At 32.0% G+C, this 24,175-nt stretch overlaps 1 protein-coding gene across 1 annotated transcript; it reads left to right on the top strand.

Moving 5' to 3' along the window:
* The first annotated feature begins 731 nt into the window (after nt 1-731).
* On the top strand, nt 732-2,740 carry LOC148599702 (uncharacterized). The gene is made up of 3 exons (XM_088558454.1): nt 732-814; nt 1,647-1,951; nt 2,672-2,740. Exons 2-3 carry the CDS (start codon nt 1,648-1,650, stop codon nt 2,677-2,679), a joined length of 312 nt encoding a protein of 103 aa, XP_088414580.1. The 5' UTR covers nt 732-814; nt 1,647; the 3' UTR covers nt 2,680-2,740.
* Nucleotides 2,741-24,175: the final 21,435 nt, after the last annotated feature.

Raw genomic sequence — 24,175 nt, 5'->3', positions numbered from 1 at the left:
TAACTGAGTATTTGGAATAGAAGTATACAGTGTTGAAAAATCATAGGTTATAATGCTATTATATTTAGTTAATAGTCTTGAACTGATTGTCTCCAAAAGATCTTTCGAATTTTTCAGGATGCACATTGAATTAATACCACTACGGGAGTAACAAGTGTTGTGGTAGGACTGCAGACCGTCTTTGCCAGTTGTGAGTATAGAAGTTAACAGTTTTGAAAGAGGTTTGGTGGTACATTTTGCAGATCCAGCTTTGAACTTTGTATGGATTCTTGTGAAGTTTAGGAATTTAATTAGTTGGGTTAATACTTTATTTTCAGATTTTATATTCAAACCATCATTAAATACATGAAAAGGTAATCAAAGGAACCCAGGTTATAGCGGTAATCAAAGGAATGTAATCCAGGGACAAAGACCAAACAGAAATACACAACAAAGAACATAAAGTAACTAAAATCATACATACAAAATAACAAATGAAAATTAGCAACTCGGACTCCACTAAAAACTGGGAGCATGGACCAAGTGCATGATGGCGACCATAAAATTTTTGTAATGATGACTTTAACCTTGTAGCACCAAAACCCCGTTCCAGATGAATATTTGTTTGAAAAATAAAAACGGGAAAAAAAGAAGAAAAAACTAAACACGCAAACCGCTTTAATCCATCATTATACGTAAAAAGTTTATAAGTGAATTGATTGACGATGTACATGTATAAAAATATTTGATCCATCAAAACAATCGAAACATGGTATAAATATGATCCAAATTTATGAACTACCAAGAGATAGCACCACCCAAGCTTACAAAACAGGTAAGTGGTATTCAGATTTCAAAGGAAAAATTGACTTTACTAGATAAATACTACGTCTGCTATACTGTCATATATTTGGCATTTTCCTATTACTTTGGTGCTTCATGTTTTATGGCAAAGACTTATTTTTCTATGGCTGTCATTGTTGTTCATAAATATAACGGGCAAACATAACGCCTGTTTTTTGAATGCATAACTTTAAGTGTTTAATGTAATACAACTACTGTTTTTGTTTTGATAGCCTTTTTTAAAAATGTTTATTCAAAAACATACTATTTGGCATTTTCTTGCAGTTTTCATCTCTCGGGTGACTTTCGTTTGTGTTAGAATATATACTGTATATTCAATCAATTAAAATCCGTTTACCACCGATACAATCGGAATCCCTGGTCAATTTAAGGAGGTAGACCTAGGCAAAGGGACATAACTCTTGAAATAAATGATATGCTTGTAACATTTTAAATTTCACCAAAATATTTCAAATTTTCCTTCGAGAAAGAATAAAATCATTCAGTTACTTTGATGTTTACATGAAATTGTATAAAATGTGTAAGATTTACATCCTTTACCCTAGGTCTACCTTCTTAAGTTACTGTCTATACTACACCCTTATCCTAGGTCTACCTCCTTAAGTTACTGTCTATACTACAGTTACAAAAATGTTGACTCTTCTGAAACTAATGCTGAAACCCAAAGAAGAAGATTTGAAGAATATTTAAAAAAAAGGGTAATAGATAAATCACCAAAGTGACAAACTCTAGGCAATTGTATCTTTGATTGCAACTCCAAGCACAAACAGTTATTATTGGAAACCATATATTATTTTTTACAGAATGAAGACAACTCTAGTTTTCCTCACCGCTTTGCTCAGCTTTGCTGCCGCCGAATATGGCCGACAAGGATACACTCCAGGATATATCCTTCGTAACTACTTCGAAAGGCAACAATTTTCTAAGGGTCTTGAAAATCAAGCTTTCGGGGGATATGGTTACGGTCTTGGAGGAGGACTCGGCGGAGGATATGGACTAGTTGGAGGTCTTGGATATGGCTATGGAGGTGCTGTTGGTGGACTTGGAGGATATGGTGGATACGGATATGGAGCCAGTGGTTACGGTGGATATGGATATAAGAAACCATGTGAGTAAACAAGAATAAACGAAATATACACTACTTTAGAAATTAAGTAACACTCCAGCTAAGAATGATGCAAAATGTCATTCATGGGCAAAAAGTCTACACATTTTCATTTTTGATGTTTAGCTTGAATTACCAAAGTAAAGAAATTAAAATTCAGTTTTTCATATAACCCGTGTTTAGGAGATAAAACATATGTAGAATTCACTGTAGATTTTAGAAGTAAGGGAGATAACTCTGTGAATGCCACTCAAATATGATACAAACTATTTGATTTTCAATGTTGATTATCCCCTAAGGGCAGGCACATTTTAAGGAATAATTACACATTTTAAAGTGTAGATCCACAAAAAAATGCTTAATTACAAAAATTGAAATATGTTGTTTTTGGGGGCTGTATCACATCTTTCAGATTTTGCATCATTCTTACAAAGACAGCTACTCAAGTTGATGTGAATTTTCTTGAAATATTTATTATATACTGAGTATTTTGAACAACAAAATATTAGTCAAATATGACGGTGAGATACTGAGATACCCTTTCTTTTGCAGTGTTACTCTCTTGTAATGCATTACCGTACCTACAGACATTCAACTATTTGCGTGTTGTCTTTCAATTTTTTTTTTTTCGGCTCAAATATGTTATATTAACAAATTATAAAAACTACTCTTCCTGAATTAATACAGACATTTTGCATTGATCTATGTGCCTTTTTCTTTCAGTTTATTAATGGTGGAGAACATCTTAATTACTAAATACATCTTAATGTTGAAAAAAATGATTTTAGTTAATTTATGTTCTTTTTTGTGTATGTCTGTTTTCCATGTCTTGTCTTTGTCCCTGGATTACATTCTTTTGATTACCGCTATAACCTTGGTTCCCTTGATTACTCTTTGAATTAAGGGTTTCTAAAAGATCTTTCAAATCGTTTAGGATCCACATTGAATTAGTACCACTACGGGAGTAACAAGTGTTGTGGTAAGGCTTGGAACCCTCGTTGACAACGGTGAGTCTAGAAGTTAAAAGTTTTGAATGAGGTTTGTTGATACATTTGCAGATCTAGCTATGCAACGTTTTTGTATGGATTTTTGGGAAGGTTAGGAATCCAGGACAAAGACGGTAAATCACAATCATCGTCTTGGGTAGAGCGACCAAAAGAGGATACAGAGATTTATGGTTATCCACTATTACTTCTTTGGAGAGCGTAGTGGTAGTATAGGTCTTATCAATCTTGTTATTGTCTACGTCTACCTCTAATAATAAACAATTGATGTAATATGTTTTTCAGACAGAGACAATGTTGTTTTGGGCTTTGCCTGCTGGTACGACAACATGTTTGTCATGTATAGTAGACAATGTTTGTGCTACATCGGGGTATTTGATAATGATGTCGCATTGACAATCAATGATCTATTATATTTCTGTTTTGCATTTTTTTATTTGTTTCTGGTTTTGTTGATCTTTTCATACCACGTTTCATGCATTCCCATATTTAAGTAGATGTATAATTAGTATTTCGAAAGTTTACAGGACAGTATAGTACGTAAAGTCCACGAGACACGCAATTATAAACACAGGATAAACGCAAACATATTGTATCGTTTGGCATCATAACAACATTACTGTTAATATTTATATGTACAAACACATGACCATTTTTACGATTGAATTGTCTCCAATAGATCGCTTCATACATAAATGAATATTGCAATTTTCGTTTCATGTAAGTAACTTGCCTTCATCTAACACGTTGTTAAGTTTCAATAAAGAATGTATACAACGGCAAAAATAAAAACTGTAGAAACTTAAGAATCTCTAACATTTCATGTGTTAGTCAAAATTATAATATTTGTTTTTGGGCTTCACTTTTCAAATTGTATGAAGCTGCGCTGTCTGTGTACATCATTAAAGCCTTTTTTTGCAAGTGCAAATAAAGGAAGTTGCCACAGATCTAGAATAGTGTAGTGTATTGACAAAGATACATCAGAGCTTAATCAAGCTGGTCTGATCCGACAAGAATAATATCGTTTGGCTAGATCCTTCAATCTCAGTTGCCGCTATATAGATGACGTATAATAGTTAAACAATCCATCCAAGTTTCGGAGATTTGAGGTTACAGACCACCAATTCAACCAATGAGCATTTGGAACGTACGCAAAAATAGTCCTGCGCAGAAATTACCCCTGTTCCTCATAGTGCTGTGAAAAAAGTTCTCATCTCATTTACAAAATTTAAACAGTTTCTGAAAGGAAAAACATTTCTGTACATTTTATAGGTGCATTTTGCTTCTTGTGATCTGAAGCCTAATTTCCATAATGATTACTAAATATATCCCTACCTTGTGAAAACACTGGGATTTCCTATGCTATTTATAGACACTTCACTTCCGGTGACCAGTACTGCACTGCAAGTCTGCTAACCCCACATGCCATTCTGAGGATTGTGAGCTGACATATGTAGAATCATGCTGATATATAGCCTCTGCAGGTTAAAGTTAAGGTAAAGTCCAGAGAAGCCATTGAATATTGTGAAATTAGCATAGAAGCCTATGGGAAGTGGAATTAGTGGTTTTTAGCCTTAATACATTGCATCTACCCCAAAGAACTTGCTTATTGAATTTTCATATTACAACTCATACAAATGTACGTTATGCAAGATCTTGCCGTCAATATGTAGGCTTTTTGTATCACGCTATCAGGCTTCTGGAACAGGGTTAATTTGCTTCAAAATTGAAATTATCACTACAGACGTTTTATGGTCGTCATCGTGAACTCCTTGATCGTTATGGTGTATCCATATTTACCATGAAAACTGATTTGTTCAACGTTTCACTGCTTTCCTTTCCTCTTTTTTCTACCCCGGACTTGAGTATGCATGAACAACTCGGTGGGTGTTTTTACAAAAGCAGAGGACGCTTACTCTACCGGTGCGTCTGGTCCATGCTCACAGTTTTATGTGGAGTCCGAGTTGGTCACTAACTTTTGTTACTTTGTATGTATTGTTTTAGTTACTTTATGTTCTTTATTGTGTTCGTCTGTTTTCCATGTCTGGTCTTTGTCCCTGGATAACGTTCTTTTGATTTCCGCTGTATTCTTATTTCCCTTGATCACTCTTCCATATACTTCGGGTACATTGGGTTAAAATGTCATTGAAATACACCAGAAATGAATACTTCAACAGCAGATAACTCTTTAAAGAATAAATGACGCTTGGATTGAAAGCAAGTCAACGTCGTTTAGATGTTTCAAATATGCTTCTTACCTGAATTTAAATACTACATATAGGGTATTACTTGCATAATTGTTTTTTTTAATATAATACCCTTGTCTTTTAGAGCAAAGTGTACTCTTTCTATGGTACTACCCGTGTTTGGCATAGGTATATCCATTTATCCATTCTTTTTTTCCGATTTATATACCTACATAAGTGAACGTTCCCTTCGTCACATAAAATATGTTTGAATGAATTAAAAAAGTATATTTAATGACAATGTCAATGATTTAACGAATAATAACAAAACCTCTACACAAACGCACATGATTAATGAACATTGTTGTATTCTCGATTCAAATCACAAGTGTAAATCGTGCTTAATTCGTCAATTTTGTTAACCCGACCAAGGTACGTTACATGCCTCGGTCATATTTCTTGTGTCAATTTAATTCACTGACATACCATAGAGAAGAGTCTTCCCGTAAATAGATATCGCGTTTTGCAACTGTTCGGGAAACGATGCATACATAACATTTGATAACATTGATGAACGTTTGGTAAAATCTGCTTAATTCAGAGCATCACGAAAGTTCATAGAACCAGCTGGTGAAAAGAAAATTCAATACAATAACGACCAACATGGCCAGTAAAAGGGTCTTCCTTATAAGATTGCGTTGTAAACTCCAACTGTGTGGTATTATTTTAATCATATTTTTTTCAGAAATTGGTTTAGACGTCTTTGTCATTTTTTCATGAATAGTTAATAGGTGTATATAACGTTCATGAGGCTTTCATCAACTCAAATAAAACAAGAAATCTAGGAGTTATGTCATGTCTTTATTAAGGCACTCGAAACACTTACTTAAATTCAAGTTCCTAAAGATATCAGCCCAATATTTTTTAGAAAGTATACATTTAAACAGCTTTGGAGTGGCTTAAACAATCTCTTTACGTCATATAATGTATACCATCCTTTGTAGAAACCCTATAAAATACATTTTTTAAAACATCGTATTTATTTTCTTATCAAATATTAACACATTTTGTTCAAATCAATACAAAAAAAATATAATTTCGAAATATAATATTAACACTTAAATATTCCCCGATTCACATTCAGGGATTGGAATCCCAAGCCTGTGATACAATATACCTTTTGTTTATCTTTTGCCGCATCCCATAAACCGGAAAATGAGACGTTTATACCTCACAAGGAATGGACAAGTTGCGTTAATATAGTCAAAAATATGGTCTTTTAAAATGGACATTGATATCAACTTACCACACACTGAAATTAAACAAGTTTCATTAAAACCATAAAATGATTATTTTAACTAAGTTAAAAGTAATCATAGTACTTTTTTTCAGCAAACAATATCAATGTTTATGACGCACAGAGCGATGTTGAAAAGAACATGTGGAGAAGAACACATGAGGAATTGTGCAGGGGGAATGGGAGAATGACGCTTTTAAATTTAGGAAAAAAAGGAAGTTTACCCCATTGAGGCGCTCTTTGTCAATATTTTTTGTTCTAAATCAATTTACATTTAATCTGAGATTTCATATTAATAACTTACCCAAATTCGGCCCAGATATAAAAATACAGCATGTATAAGTTTGACCTTCAAATATTGTGAATAACAAATAATGTAGCATTTATACATTACAATGAAGAATCTGATAAGTATATATATATACATACTGTGAAAATATTTAGTCACACTCGAATCACACAGCCAAAGATAAATTCTGATCATCATCATAAGGATGTTGAGAATCTTAAACAAATAATTAGATGTGCTTCAATTGTTCATCTTTTGTTTGTTTTCATTTTGTCAACAATAAAAATACAAAATACAACATTAACATACAAAACAAAGGTGTCAAAATCGTCACACTTTACAAAGAACATGGAGGCAATGCGACAGATAAGTACATATATCTACGTTAGCAATTTTAAGCTGGATGACAACAAGTCTGAAATTTCCGATTATCTAAATCGGACTATATCAGTGAATTAATTTTAAATATGTAGCAGATCATACTTTGGAAAATAAACGGTTTGAACTATTTCACTACATGTTATATCATACGCCGTATTGCGAGATTTGTGATTGAATGTGATAATTATGTCTGTCGTTACACCTCAATTCTCTGGCTCGAAGTAAAATTCGATAACATATTACAAAGATCAAAACTATAATCCTACTCAAAAACTACGACATTATTTATTTAAACATAATTTTTTTGTCATAGTTTAAGAATGCATTGTATCTTTTATGAAAATAGAGTTATATGCACAAAGCAGCAATTAATTGTTCAGTATGCTACTACTTTTACTTATTATAGAAACACATATACCGATTTTCTAGGAAATCATTTTTAAAAGCACTAATTGTGTATTTTCAAAATCTAGTGGCGTCAGGCTCGCAAGGATATAAACAATATTTCCAGATTTTAATGAAAATATATATTTTTTAATGACATTTACGTTAAACATTACTGAAGTGCATGCAGGAAGGCAAATTGAAAAGAAGGTCAGAGGAATATCTAAAAGAAATCGATTCAGGTGCAAGGTGCGGTTATCTCGTCATTTGAATCTGTAAACTAAAAGTCCAGAGATTTCTTTGATATATCCATATTTTCCAAGAACTGACTGAGACGTATTTTTAATACCATGTCACGATAAACGCCAAAAAGTGATTTTTTATCTCTATAATATTATTTTCTACAAGACAATAAAGTATTTTATTGAATCGTATCTTTTGTTCACTACATTTAATATTTAACTATTTTAGGCTTTACCAATGTAAGATCTTCAATTAGATAAATGGAAGAGAAAAAAATGCTGGCTAATTAACGAACGCTTCATTCCGCAAAAAAGCATTAGATAATAAATGTTGATATATTGCATGATTTAAAACAATCGGTCGATTGGAAAATAGCATGATAATGTATGGATTTAGTCTCTTTACACTTACTATTGTCAATGTGATGGATATTCAAAACCCCGTTTACAAGTGCACAGGTAAAAATACCTACTCTAATACAATGTATGACGTGCTACAAAGCTCTTTAGACCACAATCATGGTAAAAAAAAGTGTAAACACACGACCAACGTTTCTTGAAATCATAAGCTGCATGAAGAAACGATTAGAATCAAAATTATCGACGGGAACTAAATTTTGGCATTGTTCTACCTCTGGCTGGGCATTTGTGTCGTTAAGTTATCCTTCGCTGTCATTTGTTGTAAAACAATGCGACATAACGTGCCAGCTTGTGGTAAAATAATGATAAAATGCAGTTTCCTTGATTTATTTCTTAATTACTTCATACATAATAAGGTTGACAATAACGTAATTGTTTTCCACGATTTCAGTTTTTATGCTATGTTTTTGTTGCTATGTGTGTGATTTTAGTTACTTTGTGTTCTTTGTTGTGTATGTCTGTTTTTCAGCTGTCTTCGTTTACCGTTTATAGTCTATAAACGTCTTTGTTTTGTTTGCTAAATATTAAGTTTTGTTTATGGCTGTTGAGTTCGTGTGTTTAAAACATATCTTTCGTATAACATGATTGTGACATTCCCTTATGTGTTAACTGTGTATCTTTCATTTATTTATGTATGCAATTGAGTAAATTTGTAATCAGTTCAAAATCTAACTTTTGAAATAAAGCATTTTGACATTAAGTACTTCCGACCTTTTTTAAGTAAAATAGTGTTGACATGAAAAGTATTTCTGCATTTATACATTCATTAATCTATATATCACACAACATAATAGCATTAAAACCCATGACTTTTCAACACTGTATACGTCTATTACATATAAGCAGTTAACTCCCGACTAAAAAAAAAAATTATATATTGTTGCTGCTCCAGAAAAGATGGTACACCTAGATACAAATATATAGATCTCCGCAGAGATTCCTCGTACTATGTAAAACATAATTTCTAATCATCTTCCAAATACACATAATAAGATGTTTTATTTTCTTAAAATGTTGTAATGTTTTATCGACAACATATTTGCCTAGCGTGGTGGGCGTGTCATTTTTTTCAACAAACCAGTCGGCTTCAAAAGGGAACAAAATGTGCCCGTCTATTTGCTAACTTATTCCGTCATTCTTAATAGGCCGACTTTGTAGCTGATATGATGCGACAGAAAGAGCATCGTTTCGCTAGATCCTTTAATCTCAGTTGCCGCTATGTAGATGACGTATAATAGTAAACAATTCAAGTTTTGGAAATTTGATACATCGCATCTACCCCAAAGAACTTGCGTATTGAAATTTCATATCACAACTCATACAAATGTACGTTTGAAGTCTTCACTACAGTCATAAACTCGATCTGTACCATGAAAACTGATTTGTTCAACGTGTCATAGTTTTCCTTTTCTCTTTCGTCTTTCCCGACCTTAACTATGCATGAACAACTCGGCGGGTGTTTCTAGAAAAGCTGAGGATGCTTATTCTACCAGTGCACCTGATCCATGCTCCCAGTTGTAAGTGAGGTCCGAGTTGCTCACTTACTTTAGTTACTTTGTGTGTATTGTTTTAGTTACTAGATGTTCTTTATTGTGTTATATGTTTTCCATGTCTGGTCTTTGTCCCTGAATTACATTGTTTTGATTTCCGTTACATTATTAGTTCCCTTGATTAGTCTTACATATGCTTCGGGTAAATTTGGTTATGATTTCATTGAAATACACTGGAAATAAATACTTCGAGAGCAGATAACTCTTTAAAAACTCAATGACGCTATGGATTGAAAGCAATTCAACGTCGTTTAGATGCTTGAAATATGCTTCTTATCTGAATTTATATTACATATTGGGTATTAGTATTTTTAGTGTATTTTTGAATATAATACCCTTGTCTTATTAGAGCAAACTGTACATTTTCTATGATACTGCTCTTGTTTGGCATAGATACATCCATTCAATCGCAAGAACCATTATTGAGAATACAAATCATAATATGCACAAAATAAGCAAAAAACATAACTTGTAAATTGTTTGGTTTTCAATAAATCAATATATATCCAACTTAGATGCTACTAAAATTGATAGTCCTTGAGCCGATCAGCACAACCATTTGACGAATGGATGACCTCTGACTGACTGATTGTTGACAAATCTATACCCGAGGACGGGTGACCGATCTGATCGCAGATTTATTATGTAAAATGACAAATGATCTGTTAAAAATAATACAAATGTAAAACAAAAATATGAATTGATGTTTTAATTTTTATATTATGTTAATATGTGCAAAATTGACCAATCGCAATTTTAGTTGCACGGACCGGTTCAGGTACTGTACCTAATATATTTTGGTGAGTTTCATTCAACGTTTGATTTATCTATGGCATTAATGTAAAATATGAATAGTTGATCAGCAGACTAACTCATACCAAGTGTTAGAGCTATCTAAAAGTAATACTTCTACATTATCTTTTTTTAACTAATCATTTTAGCAGGACCCAAATGAAACTGTAAATATTGTGGTCCTAATGTGGCCCGATTCCACCTGGACATATGTCTTTACCTGAAATTATTTCCAAACTACTTGTTATAGGGTTACTTACTTTGTGAGTGTAAAACTGGTTGTCAAACTTCAAAATGCTAAAAAATAAACAAAGCGAAATTTTAGGTGAAATTATCATTGGCTTGCTTCTTTGACATGTTCCAGTAATGAAAACAAATCAAGCCAAAGATGAATAGTGTGAACATAATCTTTTCTGTTATTAAGTTTGTGTTAATCATTTGTATTGGCATATTTTTTTAATCTCTTTATTTTGGATAAGTTTACACATATCAGAAGTGATTTTTGTTCGGTTAATTTTGTACAAATCATAATATTTGTTCACTAAACTTATAAATATATAATTTATACAGACTGAAAATACGAACCATTGTTTGTACAAATATTTATACAAATTATAATTTGAACAAAACTACAACCTGTACATACCAAATGTGTGTGATTTACCTCCCCTCCCGTCTGAACCAACCATAATCAAAAAGCCTGTTACAACGTTTGAATAAATATTCTTTGAATTTATACTTTAGTTGTTTGAAGATAAAAAAAAATGACTTTGTTAATACGGACTATTCAACCCCCCTCTTTCAATTATCCACTCTCTTACAAGACCCGCATATGCCGCATATGTACTTTTTAATGGACTGTATAAACTTGTATTCGATCAAGAGTTAGTTCCTTTTAGGTAGTATCTATATTTTTGGTATGTGCTTGTTTATCGGAAATATAACATGATATTCAGAAAAATTCACATTTAATATTTTAATGTACAAACAATAAACTCATGTTTTTTTGTTTTTGGTTTTGGTTTGTTTTTGTTCGTTTTTTCTTTGTTTTTTGTTTGTTTGTTTGTTTGTTTGTTTTTTTTTTTAATCTAATTTTGCTGATTAACTTTCTTCTTGTCAGACGTCTCGCTTTCTTATTGTTTTTGGTAATCTTTCGAATCTGCAATTTGAAATACAGATGTAAGAGAAGGTTTCGTTATATAATGCGTGCAAAAATAAAACCCTGATACATATAGCTCATTAGATTTAGTTGCTATTGTAAAAATAATAGATACGGTAAGTCTGAAGATTTTTTAAGAAATTTATTTACTACAACCGCTTTAAGTTTCCTTCCTTTTGTTGTCGGTGACCGGTGTCATTAATAGAGTATTCTATTCGACTTCAGTTAATACCGTAAAAAAAATCTCTTCACTAAACAATTTGAACATTAAAGAGGTATTTAAGTTGTAAGTTTAATCACTTTTATTGTAATTGAATCTACTATAAACTTCAAAATCATAATGTTGTTTTATTTTTTTGATGTTTTCAATTGGTTTAACCTACGAGTTCAATTAAGTTATACCTTGATTGGTCACTGACCCATTGCTTGTTGTTGAAGGTAATCGACTTATTTTAATGACAGATGTTTTGTTGACTGCCTTATTGATAACAATTACTTGATCATTCTTGTGAAAACTCCCACCAGAATAAGCGCGATTGCCCATTCCCTGTGCTTTTGGGAATTTTGATCATCTTTATATAGTCTCGGTACTCTTGTACGCGAGTAAATTGGGTCATTTATTTCATTTTGTTCCACTTGGTCTGTTCTGATATCTGCTAAAGCTTCTTTTGCCAATGAATTTGGTGTCGGGTAAAATGGTGAATCCAGGTCAAAGCTCGAATCTAAAATGGGTATAACAAATCTCATTCGATGGTGTGTGTATTAATGAGGATTTTTTAATTTTATATAATTTAAATAACTGTAAGACAACTGTAATATTGTCCTTTTTATTGAACAAACAATGTGTATATCGTCAAAAATTGACTAATGTTTTATAATTCCTATTACCTTATGAAGAGTATCAATATTTTTTTTTACTAATTTATCAAAGCCTTCGACTTCATTAACGCTTTTGACTCTTCCATTATAGTGACGATGCATTCTTGATGAGCCATGGATAAATCATATACGTGTGTTCATGGTTACTGGAACGGAGCTTAATTAAAAAAATTAATCTTATTCTTCGTATCATCGTATCTATTTGATCGTAACTTTTTGTGACTTTTTAGTTGATTGGTCCACGCATAGTCCATTCGTTCTTCTTTTCGACATGAACGAAACACTACTCAATTAAATTAAGACTCAATGTTATGATACGCTACTACTCAATCCGTAGTCATCTGACATATCGGGAACTCTCAGTCGAGACATTTCTCCAGGATAGATATATCCACCTGAACCTAAAACCATGACATTATCACATTAATATATCAGAAATAAAATCATTTTTACTAGTGCTGTCGGAAGTTATAATTTCAACATGTGTGCAGTTCAGGCAAATTCAATCAAATAACATAATCAAGAAATTACATATTTTATATATCAAATTTCAAATGTTTTGATGGATCAAAAATTCAAAAGTGTAACGTAAATCAACTCGCTTATATAATGGAAAACTGTTATGATTGATCATGTCAATTTTTTTTCTTGTTTTTTGTTATTGTTATTGTTTTGGTTTCTATTGTTCCGTTTTTTCTTTGCATTCCATGTACTTCTTTTATAAATGATCTTTGTTTGAATCAATTAAAAAGTATGTTTAAGATGTACAGATGACTTGTCCTGTAAGGTAAAAAGGTGTGCACGATGTTGATGAAAGGACAATCAAACCAAATGTAAAAGGGGTAACATCATGCCTACAAAAAGTATTTGAACACTAAAAAGTTACACAACATATTGTGCATAGCCATTTCCAATAAATATCAATCATCAGTGGAATACTTACATTTTAGTCAAAAATATACATCTATGTACAAATGAACATAAAAAAACTACTGTTTTAGATTAAGATAAGTACCATTTGAAATAGAAACTTACTTCCTGGCAGATTCTGTCATTCCACGACATTAAATTAAAAACAGTCTATACGATATCTTTCTCCTTATTCCTATGTTTATGCCTAAGAAAAAAATAAAAAAAATGAATAAATAACCCACAATATAGTTTATTGCTTGTATTATTATAGTACACTAATTGCAATAAATACCACTGCAATGTTTTTGAGTCTTCAATATCTGTTTAAGGTCGGTAGTTGTGTACTTTTGTAATGAAAAGTCATGAGTACAATAATTACAAAAATATAACAAAACGTAGAATCAGAATATTTTGTCATTGATTTTATAAGGAAACTTTTTACATTCACTTTTATCAATTCATTTGAAGGATGAAAAATTTTCATATTCATGTTTTATAAACACATTATCGTGGACAAATAAAAACATGAACGAGTTTCAAGAATGTCTTAAAATAAGTCTACTATTACAGTGGTCTAAAGCAATACATTTCATATCGTGAAAATATCGTTCTAAAGATATCTATAAACGTGACTTCGACTCAAGAGATGAATCTCAAGTTTGAAACCCACTCATGCTACATGTATTCCAAGTACTATGATTGATCAAGTACATTTTTTTGCTTTTTCTTTCTTTTTTTCCCATGTATGTACCTACATGTGTGAAAGTTCCTTTCTTCACATAAATTGTGTTTGAATGAATTAAAAAAGTATATTTAAGGGTTTGAAGCGGACTTGTTTAGTGACACACCACTTTGTCAATGATTAAAGAATTATTACAAAACAACTACATAAACAAAGATGACGAACGAACATTGTGGTATTCTCGATTCAAATCATAAGTCTCAAAAGTGCTTAAGTCGTCAGTGTCTTTAACCCGGCCATGGTACGTTACATGCCTCAGTCATATTTCTTGTGTCAATTTAATTAACTGACATACCATAGAGAATAGTCTTCCCGTAAATCGATATCGCGTCGTATAACGATGCTGTTTTGCAACTGCTCGGGAAACGATGCATACATGACATTCGATAACATTGATGAACATTTGATAAAAACTACTTATTCCAGAGCATCACGAAAGTCATAAGACCAGCTGGTGAAAAGAAAGTTCAATGCAATAACGACCAACATGGCCAGTAAAAGGGTCTTCCTTATAGAATTGCTCTGTAAACTCATAGTTTGTGGTATTATTTTAATCATATTTTATTTTCAGAAATTGGTTTAGACGTCTTTGTCATGTTTTAATTAATAGTAAAGAGGTGTATATAACGTTCATGTGACTTTCATCAACTCAAATAAAACAACAATTAAGGTGTTATATCATGTCTTCATTAAGACACTCGAGACATTTACTTAAATTGAAGTTCCTAAAGATATCAGAAAACAATCTGTTTATATCATATAATATATACCATCCTCTTATTTCCCTGTAGAATCCCCTATAAAATACATTTTACAACAACAAAATATCGTATTTATTTTCTTCATTTCAAATACACACTTTGTTTAAATCAATGCAAACAAAATGATAATAATAATAATATTAAATAAAATAAAAATTTGGAAATATAATATTAATACTTAGATATTCCTCGATTCACATTCAGGGGCCGAAATCCCAAGTCTCCGTTACAACATCCCTTTTGTTTATCTTTTTACGGCATCCCATAAACCAGGAAATGATACAAAAAGAAAAAAACAAAAACAAAACAAAACAAAAACAAAAACAAAAACAAAAACAAAACAAAACAAAACAAAACAAAAACAAAAACAAAACAAAAACAAACACAAAAAAACAAAACAAAAACAAAAAAACAAAAAAAACAAAAAAAGCTGGACATTGAAATCAATTTACCACACACTGAAAATGAACAAGTTTCATCAAAATCAGAAAATTATTTTTTAACTTAGTTAAAAGTAATCATAGGATTTTTTTGTTCTTTCCACCAAACAATATCAATGTTAATGACGTACAGACTGATGTTGAAAATGTATCGGGAAGAACACATGAGGAATTGTGCTAGGGGAATGGGAGAATGAAGGATTTGGGCGTTTAAATTTAGGAAAGAAGGCAGTTTACCCCATTGAAGTGTTCTTTGTCAATATTTCTCGAAATCAATTTACATTTAATATGAGATTTAATATTAATAACTTACCCAAATTCGGCCCAGATATAAAAATACAGCATGTATAAGTATGACCTTCAAATATTGTGGAAAATAAACACTTATATATCTGATAAGTATATGTATATACTGTGAAAAATATTTAGTCACACTCCAATCATACAGCCAATCGAGATATTCTGATCAAGATCATTAGGATGTTAAGGATCTTAAACAAATAATTAGATGTGCTGCAACTGTTCGTCCTTTGTTTGTCAACAATAAAAGTACAAAATACAACATTAACATACAAACAAGGGTGTCTGTCAAAATGTTAACCTTTTCTGCAAGCTTAGAGCATGTAGGCAAAATCCTCAATTTGTAAACGATAGCCATATACTTTTGTAGTATATATGATATTTGAACACATTTTTTTCTTACTTAAATAGACCAAGATATACACATACAATGAACATAAAATGCACATGGCTAGGTTCAGTGTATAGTTTTATATAACACTGTACAGAGGTGTAAGTTAGACCAAAAAAAAAAAAACAAACAAACAAACAAACAAAAAAACAAAAAAACAAAAAACAAAAAGAAACATAACAAAACAAAAAAAACAAGAACAAAATCCCACTGTGACACGTCACTTCTAATTTTACAGCCAGATAAACATTTGAAACCTTTTGTTTTGTCACGAGTGAACTTTTGTAATATATTCAAATACAAATACATTTTGTCCCAATGATATGGCTTAACTTGCATATTTTTGTTCGGAAAATGGGTTGCTATATGTCCTTTAAAAAACTTAGAACAGTTTCCAGATGAGTAAGACGTAATTATGCAATCAGAGATACATTGCCCGATGATCAATGTGTTCAACAAAAGAATCGTCACTCCTCTTAACTAAGAAAGTGAAACAGGGGCTGCGAAATTCTATACTTGAACAGTGATATATACTGTATGTAAATTCTAAAATAAATTTCTAAGCATATTTTTCAATGAAATCTCGGTCAATGAAGTTATACCTATCAAAACTCTTAACTTTTCTACTTAATACAACATATTATTGTGTTTAACTCTAGACAAGTTCTTACACGTATATCGAAAATTGAGATGACTAACACTGAATTAATTTCGATGTAATCAACACAAATCTACATTGGATCTTGTATGGTCACCATGGAAATGGTTCCTAGCCATACAACCTGATTTATCTCACTATTTCACTTTTAAATGCCTGTAATAAGTCAAGGACATCTGTTTTCATTGATTTATGTATGTTTTAGTTTATTAGCTTTATTTACAATCATCATCTTAATTACTTAAGAAATGACTGTTATACTTTTTTGGTCTATGACGAAATAACCTTAATCACTTGGTGCCCACCAAATAAGTTGAGTAGTTATTTTAAAGTGTGTACCTCGGATAAGGAGGCTTTAAAATGTAACGGTCATTCTTTATAATTTAATTTAAGTACCAAAATTTAACAAAAAATAATTAAAGAGTTTAAGGATGTCATATTCATTACAGATTACTCATTTGGTCATGAGATAATAAACATAATTTCTGAAATTAAATTATAGAAGAAATACATTTACTTTAATGAAACATGTCTATACGCAACCCCTGGCTTGCTTTGGTATACATAGGTGTGGCCTACATTTAAATTGGACTTGTTGAGTCATCCTAATATTTAGGATGTCTTCAAAATCAACATTTAGAAAGCAAGGTTTTCGAAAATTAAGATCAAGGTTACTAAGGAAAGTATTATTTTGCAAAGATAGACGCATAATACTCTACTCAGAACGTAACAGGAAACGTTGTCAAAATCAAAATGATGAATGGAACACCTATCATACATTGACACAAACACAGTTTCAATTACAAGGTATTCCCGTGATATATATATATGAAATTTGTGCGAATTCTCTGCATGCTTAACGAAATTGTTGTGTACGACTGCGTACTCAATGTCTTTTTTAGTGTATACATCTATGTCATATATGAATGAGCAATTATGGTGAATTATATATATCTAAACTTGTCCGGTATACTAATTTCTGAGGAACACAGTAAACACCCCAAAAAGATTTTCAGGTCGACCTCTTTGATACAGATATGGTGATGATGTATTACCCATTAACAGTCCATTGTTTGGTCCTACATCTCGACAATGGTCATCAGAGTACTGCGATGCACTGTAAAAGATACGACTTTTTTCTTAAAATTAAAAAAACAAGTTCCTCACTTGTGCAGCTGTATATCTCCATCCCTTGTACATGGTGTGTCTATTGATTCGCTACGCTACAGCAAGTACTAACTAATCATAAATCAGGAGTAATAGGGAAAAGCGTCTTAAACGATCTCGTAACACATTCTCTTTCAGATATCCGTGTTTGGTTGAAAAATACCCAGTATCTTTTGAAACAATAAGTAATGATTGCCTTTTGTTAATAATTCCTTTTGTTTGTGTGATCATTGGTTTACCGATTATGACACTACAGCATGCAAATGCTATTTAGTCATCACAGTAAAACCTAGGTTCCCACTAACCCATTCCAGGTCAAAAGGCCATCCCCTATGTAGTACCAAAAGCACACTGATCATAGATCTATACATTGTAATTGCATTACTTGTGTGTATTCTGAACAAAAGTAGTCAACTAAAGCTGCAAATGTGTATTTTAAAATCAAATTTGTAATTTACTAAAAAAGTGTATGAATATTGTTTACATGTGTGAGTAATTTGAGTATGTGCCTCCATATTGGCATTGATCAGAAAAGATAACATGTGGATTCTCAGTATTATTTATTCAAGTAAATTTGGTGTAGAATTTCTACGGTCATCGTACCATTAGCGTAATGATTTGGAAAGGCATGCTTCGAAATGGTATGTATTTTTTAAGATGACATTTGTCGCGGGAATTCAAAGTAATACTTTTAAAAGTACCTTATCAACATGTAAAGTAATGTAAACGTTTGAAGTGGTTAGTGAGACTAACATTTAACCCACCATTTCGTTTCAAATGCTTGTACCCAGTTAGGACCATGGAGGTAACAGCTACTCCAGTGGTGTGATATTTATGCTGTCAAATCAAATTTGCACTTGGCTTTGATAATGAATCTGATTAGTGTTCAGCCATTTTGTTGTTACCCTTAGTTACATATTTAACTCGAAAACCGTATGATATATCTGACATCTAATTGGAAGTCCCTAGGAAAGATTTTCACAACGGATCCAATAAAAAACAAATGTCAATTCATATTTTGAAGGTCAGATTAGTTTTATTTAAGTTAATGTAAAGAAACAAATGTAAACGACGACGCCGACGAGGACTACAATGTGATACCAAAAACTTTTTTGTGGTCGTATAACGTAGAACATTCGAAATTGATTTTAACGTTATATAAGCGCTGATAAATTTAAATACCGCAAAATTTGTAACCCGCAATTATACTCACTTGAAAGTTTGATCCAAATTTGTTATGTTTACAGTATTTTAGAATGGAAGGAATGTTTGAAAATGAGGACATTATCTCTATTCCAATCAAACTAAAGACTAACTTTGTTACAGTTTTAATATGGTTACACGGGCAATTGTGATTCCAACGACCTTTTTTTTTATAGCTTATTCAATGTTCATGACGACCTGTTTTTTCTTTTTCTAAATGAAAGTATGAAATATGAATAGATTTAAAGTTATAACAAGTATGAGATTGATGTATTTTTAAAGATGGCATGTTCAGTCATAATAATTTAAACGGTGGAAAAAAGATTGAAATACTCCATAATGCATGTTATACAACAAACCTGGCTTTGCTTATGATGAATGAGTGTAAAAATCGTTTTATATTAACTTTCAATTGCAAGTTCATATTTCAGGTATTATAAGACGAACTTGGTTGACCAATATAATCGACCATGCTTTGTGCTTTTCATATACGGTGGTTCGGAGCTTTATTGTGTTAGTTTGAAGCAACAGTCGGCAAGAATCTATAACATCATACTTGGACATTGTTTTTGGTAAAAGAAAAGTAACCGTCGTTAGTACAACTTGGCGGAGAAAAAAACCCATGACCTCCCACATTCTCTGCTTCAACAATATGGCTTTAACAAAACATGCAAAGGTTGAAATAGCTAGGACAAGTATGGAGACAACAGCCTGGTGTAGCTTTGAATATAGTTTATGCTTCTATGCAGGACACAGTAATCAAAGAAATTTTGGTTTGCAATTAGGCAGAGTTCGGAAGGAATACAAATTTATACAAAGTTAAGGGAATGTACAACAACTATTTATGTTCTCTTTTTGGCCTCAAATCTTTAAAACAGTAAGGTCATATCACAAAACATGACAAACAAAAAAATGCGTGTCCATATCAAAAGAAGACAAAAGGCGACTTATGCGTGTAAAAAAAACCCAGTGTTTTCAAATTCTACATCTGACAGAGTTACAGACCACATAACCAGTCTTAGTATGCCATTCGGTTTTAGTACCTTTTAATGAAAATTTTGAATTTGCAAGGGTTACTGTTCTTGAATTGTGTTCATTCTAGTGGGAGATAAATGTATAGTTTTTCTTAAGAACTACAGATCTTAACACAGAAAGGATTATCAGTACGTTCAAACATAGCATTCGTAGAATAAAAAAGCATCGTTTGTTCTGTGGGTTTTCTACACCACGAATAACCTCTACCACAAACAGTGTGTGAATTTTATATGAAATGATACTAGCACTTAGATACAAATTATCACATGAAATATTCCTTACTGTTTAATAATACATATTATTGCTAGATAATCCATCTTTACAGTTACAAACTAAGACATGAAGAAAAAAGTGCGCTTTTCAATCATTTTATGTTTTAAAATTTATATTGGATTTCAATTTGAAAATGAGATATTGATTGGAAATTTCCTGTAAACATGCATATTACCCTTGTACATGTATTAAGTCTCTGTATAGATCTCCTGACAAGATTCAGATTGCAAACTCCACATTGTGTAGCTGGATATAAAAACTGTTTGAAAGGTCTGAATACACTTAGGGAGTTTCTTGTCCACTACTTGTCTGATCTTTAAACATGGTAGAATAATCTTTTTTCAATTTCATATAAGTTACCTCTTGTTTGATATTACATAAAGTTTGCAAAGAGGCTATATATAGTGGTATAAATCATATTTTATAAGGACTCCACGAAAACCTGGACCAGAAATTCTGGTAGGGTAAGCGTCCTCTGCTTTTCTAGAAACACCCACCGGACGGTAAATAAAACATAAGAATATTTTTAGTATTGAATGTAGTTCACATTCGAATTGAGAAGCCATTCAAAAACATCCTAAGCTCTCCAAGGTTTTTCCTGGGGCCCGGTCTTGGCATTCCGTAGACCTACGAGTCTAAGAGATGCCCTAGTAAGAGCAGAGGTTTCATTTCAGCCCAAACAAAATACCAATGGACAGTGTCGACAATGTAGAGATAAAAGATCTGAGACCTGTACCCAGACACTGCATGCCAAAACGTTTAAAAGCTAATGCACTGGAAAGAAATTTTTTTTCCGATGTTACTTGCAAAACAAACAAAAAAAAAAACCACATATATTTTCCAGTACTGATTTGGTATGTAGTATGTTGGCAAAACAGAACAACCTTTCAATGATGTTATAGTGTATCCATCTGCACCATGAAAACTGATTTATTTAACGGGTCATATTTTTCCATTCCTCGTTTGTCTACACCGGACTTGACTTTTTTATGAGCAAGTCGGCGGGTGTTTCTAGAAAAAAAATGAAGACGCTTACCTTACGGGTGCACCTGGTCCATGTGGTCCATGCTCCCAGTTTTAAGTGGAGTAGTTGCTCATTTGCTTGTGTTACTTTGTATGTATGATTTTAGTTACTTTATGTTCTTTGTTGTGTATGTCTGTTTTCCATGTCTGGTCTTTGTTCTTGGATGACATTCTTTTGATTACCGCTATAACCTTGGTTCCTTTGATTACTTTCAACAGGCACATGCATGGTCATCTCAGTGACTACAAATGTAAACCACACTTCCCTCTTAGATCTGCCGTACACACTCAGGAGGATCTCCACAACATTGTTCTTACGATCATAGTACATAATAAAAACTGGTCAAAATGTAAAAGACCTTCTCCAGATGGAATAAACAAGAAATATAATTCTTTTTTATGTCTTGGTCTAAGGCTGGTACAGCACTACATGCTTTACATCAATACGCCGTACTACTATATTCTGACTTTTCTTAATTGTTTTCCACGGGTAATTCATTTCTAATTTTTTTTTTTTTTTTTTTTTTATAAAAAAAAAACACCCCCTTTCTTATTTTCATTCAGATTCCTTATCATTTGCTTATGTGTGCCTTTGATAAAGGCACTGTCTCCCACAGCACCATCATGTCAATTATGTACTGTACAATAACCTCGCAATATACCGATTAACTAGTCTTTAAATCCAATATGAAAAGTATGTGAAAATTGCATAGTAATTAATAAAAAAAATCTTTTTACTCATGATTATGAAAACTAACAAACAGGATCTCCCTAGTCGAAGCTTTGTTGAGTGAACACTCGACGGAGAGAGAGATTCATCGATGTTGATCCTTAGTGAAATCCCATGTCTAGAATGTGTGGTATAAAGAAAAATAAAATAAAAAAAAAACATAAACAAATTAAAATTACGCTCACAACAATAGAAATATTGCTTCCTTTATATAAATGAAAATTCTACTATTTCAAAACCAAACAGAAATATAAATCAAAATTGTTTTGTAAAAATGTACCCAAGTTTTCATTGTTGCAAACGACATAGTATAGTTGACCAGAATATTATGTAAGTTTCATGTATAACTTGTATCCTTCTAATGATGATGCGAGTACAAAAGCCAAATTATCCGCAAACATTTCTGAACTCGTAAGTCAACAGTTCATTTGAAGAAGGCCCTATAAAATTCGTTCTAATTGATCATAATATTTTGTAATGGAACATATTTTATGGATTATCATATTTTTTTCTTCATTTTGTTTGTTACATAAGAGTATAAGATTGATGGCATCCTTTCCAATCCATCATGTTGATACTATGCATTGGTATAAATATAACCATGTCAAATCATTGTAGCAAAAGGTTTAATTAAGGAAAATAACAAGTAAGTTTAACGGTGAAACAGTTAACGTTAAACAAGCTGAAAAATGTTTTTTTTTTCTTCTTTGAAATTTGAGTGTGATTGACTTTCGTAATTTAAACTGATATTCTCATTTATTGATAGGTAGGTCTGCGTTATATAGCGGTTTCAGTCTTTAATTTGGTCTTTGGGTATTAAAGGGAAATTCAATGCACGACAACCCTAGATAAAGTATGTTTATCTTTTTTTTTAATTATGAAAAGTTAAACAAAATAAGCATAAATCACATGACATAGATGAATTATTAATATTTTACAGTGTATCGATTTTTAAGCATTTATGTCGTTTTTAATTTTGTTGAAGTATACCCATAATTTGTTGATCGTAATTTTGTGTCGTCATTCTGATGTATATATTTTTCAAGTATGAAGACAGCACTGATTTTCCTCGTTGTTATCGGTTTTACCGCGGCAGAGTATGGAGAGCAGGGATACACTCTAGCCTACGTTCTCCGTAACTATTTCCAAAGACAACAGTTTTCAAAATGGCTAGAGAGCTAAGCATTCGGAGGATATGGTCTTGGAGGAGGTCTTGGACTAGGCGGTAAATACGGGCTTGGTGGAGGATATTGATTGAGTGGCAGGTATGGACTAGGTGAGGAATATGGACTAGCTGGAGGTCTCGGATATGGTTATGGCGTTGCTGCCGGTGGTCTTGGAGGATATGGTGGCGGTGCTCTCGATGGCGGGGCTGGTTATGGATACCGTGGATACGGCAAATCACGTAAGTGGCCATTTTTATTTTTTTTGTACATGTATGTAATAAATCATTACGACTTTATACTTGATTTATGTTATCAGTTTATAAGATGCCGGTAATGAGAAGCACGTGTATTGAAACATATACATGTGAATTCCGCATGATTATTTATGATAAACATGTTTTAATGTTTTTATTGTTTTTATTTATTTATTTATTTATTTGTGTTTATTAAGTTGCAGTCTTTGTAAGAATCATGCAAATTCTGAAATATGTTATACACTAAAAAAGGCTACTCATTTTTATGTTTGATATTAAGTAGATTTATTGGTTTATTCGGTGAAATGATACTTATACACTCCAATCCGCATGCTATTAGGATATAATTCATATTGATAATTACAAACAGTTTCTATTGTATTCTAGTGTCACTTACAGTGTGTTCTCCCTTAATTTTTAATTCTACTATGCATTCTATATAATTGTTAGCTCCTAAGAATAAGGGTTATATGAAAAGCCGCATGTTAATTTCTGTTTTCTATCAAATTTTAAACAAAATATCCAAACTAAATATATGCACAGGGTAGTTAAGGTACTTTCGGGAAAAATGCCGAAAAAAAAGTTGATG

This window comes from Perna viridis, chromosome 13 (assembly GCF_037379345.1).
Source record: "Perna viridis isolate PV_CMFRI_1.1 ecotype Kerala chromosome 13, ASM3737934v1, whole genome shotgun sequence".
NCBI classification, from domain to species: domain Eukaryota; kingdom Metazoa; phylum Mollusca; class Bivalvia; order Mytilida; family Mytilidae; genus Perna; species Perna viridis.
The sequence above is the reverse complement of the archived record's forward strand: the minus strand, read 5'-3'. Positions and strand labels throughout refer to the sequence as shown.

Excerpts from the sequence above, each read along its gene's own strand:
- LOC148599702 (XM_088558454.1), top strand. The coding sequence starts at position 1,648 with ATGAAGACAACTCTAGTTTTCCTCACCGCTTTGCTCAGCTTTGCTGCC.